This window comes from Lipotes vexillifer, unplaced genomic scaffold (genome assembly GCF_000442215.2).
Source record: "Lipotes vexillifer unplaced genomic scaffold, Lipotes_vexillifer_v1.1 scaffold966, whole genome shotgun sequence".
Taxonomy (NCBI): Eukaryota; Metazoa; Chordata; class Mammalia; order Artiodactyla; family Lipotidae; genus Lipotes; species Lipotes vexillifer.
Genome location: NW_006795769.1, coordinates 353,751 through 363,909, shown reverse-complemented (window position 1 = coordinate 363,909; position 10,159 = coordinate 353,751). Strand labels below are relative to the sequence as shown.

General features: G+C 61.2%; 1 protein-coding gene across 1 annotated transcript in view; it reads left to right on the top strand.

The window, feature by feature from the left end:
- The window catches only part of TACC3 (transforming acidic coiled-coil containing protein 3), a 10,744-nt gene extending 2,005 nt beyond the window's left edge, over window positions 1-8,739 (top strand). Inside the window, exons 3-15 of the mRNA XM_007467878.1 lie at window positions 1,339-2,208; window positions 2,764-2,839; window positions 3,012-3,165; window positions 5,095-5,147; window positions 5,406-5,509; window positions 5,809-5,896; window positions 6,089-6,193; window positions 6,800-6,876; window positions 6,959-7,002; window positions 7,434-7,594; window positions 8,250-8,356; window positions 8,444-8,564; window positions 8,674-8,739. Of these exons, the coding sequence (XP_007467940.1) occupies window positions 1,339-2,208; window positions 2,764-2,839; window positions 3,012-3,165; window positions 5,095-5,147; window positions 5,406-5,509; window positions 5,809-5,896; window positions 6,089-6,193; window positions 6,800-6,876; window positions 6,959-7,002; window positions 7,434-7,594; window positions 8,250-8,356; window positions 8,444-8,564; window positions 8,674-8,739 (2,026 nt within the window). The remainder of the gene's footprint in view (window positions 1-1,338; window positions 2,209-2,763; window positions 2,840-3,011; window positions 3,166-5,094; window positions 5,148-5,405; window positions 5,510-5,808; window positions 5,897-6,088; window positions 6,194-6,799; window positions 6,877-6,958; window positions 7,003-7,433; window positions 7,595-8,249; window positions 8,357-8,443; window positions 8,565-8,673) is intronic.
- The last annotated feature ends 1,420 nt before the right edge of the window (window positions 8,740-10,159 follow it).

The window sequence follows — 10,159 nt, the reverse complement described above, 5'->3', positions numbered from 1 at the left end:
CCCGCGTCTCCTGCATCGGCAGGCGGACTCTCAAGCACTGCGCCACCAGGGAAGCCCTGCTTCTTTTTTAGCATTCCACTGGGGTCTCCTGCTTGCAGGTCTGTCTCCTGTCCTCAGCAGCAAGCCCTGGAGAAAGCTTACAGATAGCTCTTACTGCTAAAGGCAGAGGAACCCGTCTGTTGTGTAATCTGACCAGAACACGTGTGGCCTGACAAGTCAGATTTGAAACACTTGACTTTAACCAGCAGAAGCTTCTTTGCAGCCTCGCCTGCCATTAGGTGGTTGGCTTGCGTGAGGTGGTCGACAGTGTGAATGCCAAGGCTTTTCCTGCCTCTGTCTGGAGACGAGGACCCTGGCGGTGGCTCTTTACCCCCAGATGAGGCTGAATTAACCTGGCTGGCGCCCCCAGGGACCCTCTGCATCCAGAGTGGGAAGGGGCCTCGCTGGCACATTTCATTCTGACTTTTGCTGACTTAAACTGTTTAAAACTTGCTTTTTCTTTTAAACGGATTTCAGATGTGCAGAGAAAGGTATAAAAGCAAAAGGTCACTAATGTACTCTTCACCTCGCTCCATTGAAATGTCCTTGGGCCGAGTATCTCCCTGTGGCTGGAAACTCCTCAAACCAGAATCTCCCCCTCTCCCCAGGTTTCCTTGCTACTTTTCAACTTCAATTTTTTAGTTTTCATTTAGAGATTCAACTGAGTGAGATTAGAGTGACTCAAATACTGTTCTTTTGTAACAATCCCCAGGAGGGAAGGGAAACCCAGCCGTTCAGACACTGCCTCCTGGCCCCCAGGTCTGAGCTGCTCCAGCCACAGAGCAGGGGCGTGGGAGGGGCCAGGAGGACCCGGGGGCTGGGCCCTGCTCCTTGTGAAGCCAAACCCAGCTGTTCAGACGCTGCCTCCTGGCCCCTGGGTCTGAGCTGCTCCAGCCACAGAGCAGGGGCGTGGAGGGGCCAGGAGGACCCAGGGGCTGGGGCTGCCAGAGTCCTTGACCTGGCCTTTCTCTCTCCAGCGGGAAGCCTGACCCTGGTGTGCCCTGACTGTCCCTGGCCGCGTAGCTGGTGGTCCCCAAGCAAGAGGGGAAAATAGGCTGGCATGGAGGACCTCAACCTTGGCTGTTGTCAGTCAGGTTCCTCCTCTCTCTCAGTCACCTGTGTCTCTAGGTGGCCCACCAGCACTGACTTGTGGGAACGTACTTGTGAAGGTTAATCTTGAGGAGAGAGTTGACCAAATGCTCTTTTTTTTTCCTGTATTTAGCTAATGTTTTCACGTAGACTAAAATCTAACTGAAAACCTAACTGGTTCTTTAGTGTTAACTACGTCTTTCTAAAAAGCCAACAGTTCACCAAGGAAACAGACACTAGAACGACCAATGGAATTCTCCAGAAACCAGCAGTGGCCGATGCCAACCCCCCTTCAGAGGACATGAGACCAGCCTCTGACGACAGGCATTGCAGCGGGCCCTCCTTGGCTCCCCAGGCCTGCCTGGATCCTGCAAGCTCTTCTCAGATGCCCGAAAGTGTTGAAAACCCAGAGGCATCTCCAGGACAAACGTCAGGCAGCCATGAGACCACCCAGGAAGAACACATCCATCCTCATTCCTTAGAGGAAAGTGCTGCCTCTACCTCTACAATTCTAGAAGACCCTCCCGGGATGGCATCCCAGGACAGAACAGAGGACCCGCTGAGAGCCACAGGAGAAAACTCGAGCGGGGTCCCTGCGCCCTCTACTGGGGCCGCTTCAGCTTCTGGTACCCACCCCGGCGGAGCCCGCGGAGCAGAGCCCCTCGTGGACCTGCCTAGCGAGGCCCCAGCTGGCCCCGTGGAGGCTGGAGGCCCCACATTCCCCAGTCCTCAGAAGGAGGAAGCCGAAGGCCAAACGGCCAACTCTTTGAGGAGTGAGCCCATAAGGCTGGAATTTGACTTCTCTGATGCCACCATCAAAAGGCCACCCCCACTGAGGAAACGAGGGAAGACCCCGGCTCTCAGACCTCCCTTGAGGAGACCAGAGGCGAGGCAGGAAAAGGAGGAAAAGGCCCTCGTGGAGGCGGGCGAGGGTCCCGATCCCCCTCCCTGCGGGTCCAACAGCCTGGACCGGGACAAGCTGGACGACCCAGACCGTAACCCCACCGGAGGTGATGGAGAGGCCCGGCCCCCAGAGCACCCCAAGAGCGGGCCGGCCACAGAGGCCTTGTCTCCAAGCCGGTGAGCACGGGGTGGCAGTGGTGGGTGCGAGACCAGAGATGCCACCTGCGGCCCTGAGCAGGGGCCCCAGGGCAGCTGCCACAGCTCTTCGGGAATAGCGGGGAGGGGGTGCCCACGCTGTCTGAGATGCGTTCCCTGTGATGCATCCGGAAGGTCTAGCAAGATACCTAGCCGAGAGCCCCAGGATTCCCGCAGCGCAGCTCGGGGGAGCCGTCTCCCGGCGTGAGCCCCGCCTCAGGCCTGTCCCCACTCCCCGGGGACGCCGCTCAGTGGCCAAGGGTGTGCCCAGCCATCCAGCACCGGCTGCTGTTGCAGTTTCCTGGTAAAAAGGATAAATGGATCCTTGTGGTTTGCTTTTTCTTGAGTTGAAATGACCTCAGAGTGCCTTGTCTGCTTCTGAGGAGCGATGTTCTTGCAGGTGAGGTCGGGGGATGGCTTTGCGTGGCCACCCGGCTGGGCCTCGAGCCTGGCTCCTGGGGGTGGGGGGTTGGTGGCAGCTTGGTGCGGGACGGGGGGAGGTGTGGGGCGCAGGCCCTGCTGACCCCATCTCTTTAGGCAGGTGCTCTTGGCCTCGGCGGATGACACACTGGGGGCGCAGACCTCGGCAGGGACCGCAGAAGCGGCGGGCGAGGTACGGGTGTGGGCGGGCGTCCTCATGCTGTTGCCACACCTGTGGGTTGTCACGGGGCAGAGGCAGGCCGGTGGTGCCCGGGGCTGGGGGGGTGGGACACGCTGCTTCCCCCGCTCCACCCACGCCCACTCATCTTGATGAGCCCCTGCGGTGACCCCGACCTCCCTTCCAGGAGGGGACCGCAGACGCTTCGGGGGCATCAGCTCCAACCAGCAGCCCAGGCAGCAAGCCGCCAACCGTGCCCACTGACCCCACACCCGCACCCCCCCGGGGGCCGGAGCCCGGACTGAGCCTGAGCGGGGAGCACTTCTGGGACCCCGCCGAGGGTACGTCATTCACCCATCCTCGAGGCCAGGATGCTAGAACCGTGTTCCGTGGCACCCACAGGCGGTCATTCTGCAGGCAGCGCCGTCCCCTGACTTTAGTGATTCACATGGAAACTTCTGGTTTATCAGACTATGGGCATTTTTAGGAGAACAGGACTAATATCTGTGATATTAAAAAAATATATATTTTAGGCCAACTTAGAAAAACAGGCAGCAAACCTGACTGACCCAGGCGGTACAGATACAGACACAGGAGGCAGCGGGCACTTGCTGAATCGAAGTGCTGTTTGAAATGAGACCCTGTAGAGATAAAAGGAGAAGCCCTGCCCGTCACGCACCCAGGATGAGGGGGTGGAAGAGTCGCGGGTCTGAGCTGCCTTCAGTGAGGACTTCCAACTGAGGCGCTTTATAGGACAGGAGGCAGCGTGCCAGGATCTCAGTTTTGGTTACTTAAAACCCCCAGGCCTAGAGAAGGCAGGAGAGGAGTGTAGGGTTTCTGTGTGGCAGAGCCGTTGTGGAGTCCTCCCTGTGCGGGCGGGACCAGGAACCGTGGATCAGCTCCACTGGGGCAGCCTGCTCCCCGGCCAGGGACCCTGGAGACACGTGACTTGGGATTTGTATCCTGTGACGTTTCCAAGTCCCTTGTGTCACATTGTGTGAGGACTTCCTTTTATGGCTGAGTAATATCCTCCGTGTGGATAGACCGCATCTTGTTTCTTTTACCAGTTGGTTTCCACTCTTTGGCTCGTATGAACGAGGCTGCTGGGAACACTCACGTACACGTTTTGTGTGAGCATATGTTGGGGCAGACGTACCCTGAAGGGGACGTGGTAACACTGTATAACTGTTTGAGGAGCTGTCCAGCTGTTCCGCACGGGGTCCGCACCCTCTACTCTGCCCCCGCATCGTTTGAGGGTCCAGGTCTGCACCCCACTGTCCCGGTGGGCGTGCAGTGCAGTCTCGGCGTGTTTGGGTCTGTTTCCTTGCTGACTGACATTGACCTTTCATGTCTCTTCTTTGGAGAAGCATCTGCTCGGATCCTTTGCCGGTTTTTTAATTTAGTTTTTTTTTTTTTATTGAGTTGTAAAGATTTCTTGTATAATCTAGGTAAGAATTCTCCTTTGGGCACATGATTCCCAAAAATTCTTTCTTTCTTTCTTCATTTGGCTCATCGGGTCTTAGTTGCGGTACTCAGGATCTTCATGAGGGCACCCGGGCTCTGTAGTGGCACACGGGCTTAGTTGCTCCGCGGCATGTGGGATCCTAGTTCCCCAACCAGGGATCGAACCCACGTCCCCTGCAGGCAGATGCTTAACCACTGGACCACCAGGGAAGTCCCTCTCTTCACTTTCTCGTTGGTGTCCTTGGAAGCACAAATGTTAACCTTCCAGCCCAATCCATTTTGTTGCTGCTTGTGCTTTTGGTGTCAATTCTGAGAAATCATTTTGCCAAATCCAGTGTCATGGAGATTTGCCCTCCTGTTCCCTTCTAAGAACTTTATGGTTTTAGCTCATAGATTTAGGTCTTTGATCCATTTTGAGTTAATTTTTGTCTATGGTGTGAGTTACCCTTAGGTTTTTTAAGCAAAGGTCGTATTATCAGAAATTAAAGGACTCTTTCAGTGTGGTTCTACACAGTGGTTCTCAACCAGGGCGATTTGGACCCCAGGGGACACTTTTGGTTGTCACGCCCCTGGGGGTGCTGTCAACACCCTGCGCAACACGGCACGGCCCCACGGAACCATCCAGCCCCAAGCGTCCTGAGCAACCCCGCCCTATGGCAAAGGGCCATCAGTCAAGGGTGGACGGGGAGGGGTGCCGCTCCGAGTGCACAGCCCGAGTGCTGGCGACGGGGTGCCGAGCTGGCCTCAGTGTCCCCCGCACACCCGGGCCCGTGGGATGCGGCTGGCAGCTGGCACCTCCCTTTCAGTTCTAGGCACGGGGGCCGAGGTGGATTACCTGGAGCAGTTCGGGGCATCCTCGGTAAGTTCCCGGCGCCTTCGCGGCGGCCTTTCCTCAAGTGCCAGTCTCAAAAGGGGCTCTTTCTAGAACAGCCCCGGGCCGCGATTCCTCAACCGCGATCGGTGTCCACGTCTGAGCAGACGTGGCGGGCAGCCCGGCTGCTTCCGCTGCTCTGCCCCGCAGGCCACTCGGGTCAGGGCGGCTCCCGGGTGGGACGTGGGGCGGGGCATGGAGGCTGTCGTGTCGGGGGCACCGGTGACCCTGTTTTCTTCCCTGCAGTTTAAGGAGTCGGCCCTGAGGAAGCAGTCCTTGTACCTTAAGTTTGACCCGCTCCTGCAGGACAGCCCCCGGGGGCTGGCGCCTGTGGCCCCGGAGCCCAGCAGGTGCGCTGGGGCGGGCGGGAATCCGATCCACGCAGGCCATGTGACGATGGGAGTGCCCTGCCGCAGGGAGGGGGGCAGAGACAGTGGCCGGGCCCCAGCTGCCCTGGCCGAGCTCGTAAACAAGTTTATAAGCGGGTCTGTGCTCTTCTGTGCCCGTGCAGCCCCTCCGACAGCAGAGGTGGGCAGCCTGATGGGCCACATGGCCCACGTGTCCCGAATATTGACCCCGTGGCCCTGGGGGAGAGTCTGAGCCGACCCCTACGCACGCAGACAGCATGCGTGTTCTCTTTTGGTCTCAGTGCACGGGGCACAGACGCGCATTCCTCGGGAAGCCCCCCGGAGGCCCAGCTGCTGGACCTGGACTTCGCAGGAGCCCCGGACGTTCCCGTAAGTGGTTTGTCCACTCTGTGGTGTAAAGAGACACCTGTTCTAATGGCCCGGCTTTCACGTGCTGTGGATCTGAAGGCTTAAAGGGTCCGTTGGGCGGAGGGGGGCTGCACTGTGCCATCTGGGGAGCCGATGGGGCAGAGAGGAGTGCCAGGGGAGCTTGTGGCCCAGCTGGTCTCTGTCGCCCTGCAGACGCTCGGCCCAGCTCCTTGTGACCTTGGACCCAGGGCTCCGCTGCTGCCCGTGGGGCCCATTGTGGATGTGCTGCAGTACAGCCAGAAGGACCTGGACACTGCGGTGAGGGCAAGGGGGGGTGAGGGGAGGTGCCCAGCGAGCGGCCCCCACCTGCTGGCTGCAGCCCTGGGCGTGGCGCCTGCAGGCTGCTCTGAAGAGCCTCGGGGAGCGGGGGTGGCAGCTCTGTGCGCTGGCCTTTTGCTCACACCGTGCAGGCAGGATCGCAGGCGGCCACTCACCGACCCCCGAGCCAGGCGCCCAGGCAGCTGAGTGTCCTGCGTTTCCACCCAGTGTCTTGCAGAACCTATTTGCAAGCGAGGGTCTGGGTGTCTGCTCTGAGCTGCCCAGCGGGTAGCGGCCCCCAAGCCCCCTTGCTGCTTTGGTGATGCCCTGGGTGGCGTCCGGCTGGTCCCCTCTCAGGGAGGCCTGTGCGCCGGGCTGCACTGGGCCCAGCAGCTCCTGGGCCCTGCCCGCCGTCTTCGGGCGGTGTCCTCTCTGCCGCAGGGCTCTCCCCCACACGCTGCTCTACCGCCCCGCCTGTGTCGGGAGGTGTCCCACCCGCGCACCCACCGCACGCCAACCCCCCAGCACTGCGACGTCTGCCGAGTGCGGCAGGAGACCCCAGTACGGGAGGACACTGGCGCCAACTCGGGTGTGCGGTCTGCACAGGTTGGGGCGACACAGAAGGAGAACGAGGCGCTCAGGGTCAGGTGCACGGCGCTGCAGGAAAAGATCCTGGAGATGGGGTGAGTCTGCGCACTGGCTGCCCAGGGCCCCGCGACGCGCTCTCGGGGCTCACGGCGTCTGCTTTCCGCTCCCCTCCCACAGGAAAATCATGGATGCGTTTGAGGGGACCGTGTACCAGGCGATGGGTGAGTCCCTGGGCTGGGGCAGCTGGCAGTCAGGGAGGCTGGGGGGTGCCAGGCCCCGGGTGCTTATCAGCCCTCAGGTTGGCCGGGCCCCGAGTTGGCATCCAGGGCTGTGGCAGTGAACAGATTGGGTCCCTCCAGTGGGTGCTGGGCACCGGGTGTGTCCGGGCTGGGGCTGGAGGCCCTGAACGTGGGGTAGGTGTGGCCTGGGCTCTTCAGTCAGGCCCTGGGTTCGTTGTCCGCTCCCTCGGCGTCCGGGTGGAGCTGGTGTTGAGGAAACCGCTGTTTTCGGGGCACTTGGGGCCCCCAGGTCCTGCCCTGGAAGGTCCCGAGAGGAGGGCTGGTCAGCGCCCCAGGGGGCCCTCCTGGCGCTGGTCGTCTGTGGCGCCACCTGCTGGCCGCCTGCTGATTCCGGGTGCTGGTCTTCCTTTAAGAGGAGGCTCAGAAACAGAAGGAACTTGCCAAAGCCGAGATCCAGAAGGTTCTGAGGGACAGAGACCAGCTGACTGCAGACCTGCACTCCACGGAGAAGTCGTTCTCCGACCTCTTCAAGCGGTTTGAGAAACAGAAGGAAGTGATCGAAGGCTACCGCACGGTGGGTGCCCGGCCGGTGAGAGGCCCCGGGGACGGCGGGGTCAGCATTGTTGCCAGTGGGGCAGCGTGACGAGCAGTGATGGGGAGAGGCTGGGGGCACTGCAGGAAGTGGGGGTGAGCTGAGCCTTGGTGTTGAGTCTGGGAAGAAAGGAGGCCCCCCCGGGGGTGTGGGCCCCAGGCTCCAACCCTCCTCCCTGCACTCTCAACTCTCGGCTTTGTCGCCTACTGCCGGACATGAGTGCCCGCGAGGCTGTCCCTGTGTGGCCTGCACAGGGACTGCTGTGTCCAGATGTTCCCTGCCGCTGCTCTCCCTCCTGGGGCAGCAGGAGACCCGGCCCCCAGAGCACAGGGCTGGGGGGCAGGAGGGCAGGGGCTGTTCCGTGGACCTGGGGCCCGGCCTGCTTCCCCCCAGGTGCCTGGACATAGGGCTCTTGTGTGCCAGGCAGGGTCCCCTCGGGGGCGGGGGGTGAGGCCCCGCATGCGGAGGCCTCCTGAGCCGCGGGATGAGAGGAGGCCTGGGGCTGTGTGAGTGCTGGCCGTCTCCGGAAGGAAAAGGGAAGAGTTCCTCCGCTGTAGCCTAGCCCACTGCTGCCCTGCGAGTGACCCAGAGAGCCCGGGCCGTCAGCTCAGGGCCCAGCGTGTGCTCGTCCCCCCAGAACGAAGCGTCTCTAAAGAAGTGCCTAGAGGGTTGCGTAGGCAGGATCGAGAAGGAGGGCCAGAGGTACCAGGCGCTGAAGGCCCACGCAGAGGAGAAGCTCCAGCTGTGAGTGTCGGCCGGGAGGGCGCAGGAGGCTCCCTCGGGAGGCGCCGGGGCCCCCGTGGGCTCAGCCCAGCCGCTCTGCCGCTCCAGGGCGAACGAGGAGATCACCCAGGTCCGGAGCAAGGCCCAAGCGGAGGCCCTGGCACTGCAGGCAGGCCTGAGGAAGGAGCAGATGCGCGTCCACTCGCTGGAGAAGGTCGTCGAGCAGAAGGTGGGCACAGGGGACCCACGGGTCCAGGCGGAGTGGGGGAAGAGCAGCCCTCCTGGTTCTAGAAGCTCCGAGCGCTGGCAGACATAGAGATTTGATTCTCGTCCTTCAGACTAAAGAAAACGACGAACTGACCAGAATCTGTGACGACCTAATTTCCAAGATGGAGAGAATCTGATGCGGCAGCGCCGACCTGTGCCGTCCCCCCGTCTGTCTGTGTGTCTGTCTGTGAGAGAATCTGATGTGGCAGCGCCGACCTGTGCCGTCCCCCCGTCTGTCTGTGTGTGTGTCTGCCTGTCTGGGTTTTTCTTCTCTGTTAACCTCAACTCGTTTTTAAACTAGGCTGCTTTAGGAAGAGTAAATAAAGTTTCCCTTAAGTCTAAGCAGTAGAGCTCTCCTGGTCTTCGTTAAAGGGACCGTTTCCGGCTGAACCGACCACAGCTGCTGTCCCCTCTGTGCCTTTGGCCCTTCCCTGCCCCGCACCTCACAGCTGCCCGAGGGGTAGGCGGGTGGCTGGGCCGGCGAGCAGCCCCTCCCGGGGGCCAGTCAAGTGGGCTCCGGCCCCACCCCATCTGCCTGGTCGGCTCTGTGGTCAGGGGTCGGGGCTGTGTCTCTGCCTCAGCCACAGATCAGAATCCAGACAGACTCAAGTCTTCAAGTAAAAAAGCAAACCAAGGCAGCCACGGCGGCAGTTGGCTTTGTGTCACCTGGCAAGGCCGCAGCCCCTGGTAGTCGAACACTCACCGAGATGTCACAGGGTGTTTGTAGCCATGCCGAGTTCACGCCTGCCGTGGTAGCACCGAGCTGCCCTCGGCGGTGTGGAGGCCTCCTCCAGCCCACGAGGGAGGAGGGGTCCGTCTCGGGACCAGCAGCTCCCGCCTGGGTTTCCAGCCTGCCGGCCTGCCCCCAAATAGGACCCCACAGTCTCCTGAGACAGACCCGAGAAGACGGAGGGGGTGAAATATTCAAGGGCAAATGGGTCTCCTCTGGTTGTCTCTCTGGAGAATCCTCCCTGAACAGACATTCGAAGCTTCTGACCAAAGCTCTGCCTCCAAAGGCTCAGAGGTAAGAACGTCTCAAAGTTGGGGGTCTGAGTCTACACCCCCAGCCCCAGTGGGCTGCGTCTCAGACCCTCAGGGCCTGTTCCAGAGGAGGGGCCCGCAGTGCGTGCTCACTGGACCCTTGGACACTGGCCGGAGCACTGTCCTTGTCATGGTCCCTTGCTCACTGAGGGTGGGGGGAACGCTTGGAGGGTGGAGGTGAGGCCCTGGCACGGGTGCAGTGGGGGCCAGACAGTCCCCGGGAGACCCTCTGAATTGGGCAGGTCCCAGCCTGCAGGGCATCAGGGGACCCTGGACACAGGCGGGCAGAGAACTGGCCAGAGACTGGTCTCTGAAACTCTGAGCCCTGGAGCCATTCCTCAGTCTGCATGTCCACCCTATTCCTGGGGGCTGCTGGAGCAGGCAGAGGACACCAGTCCCCAGGGGAACCTCCTACACAAGGGCGCTTTCCCCTCAGGGAGCCCCCGCACCAACCACCGCCTCCACCCCAGCCCCATACCAGAGGCCCGCCCCCCTCATCCGCCCTGCCCCCCGCAT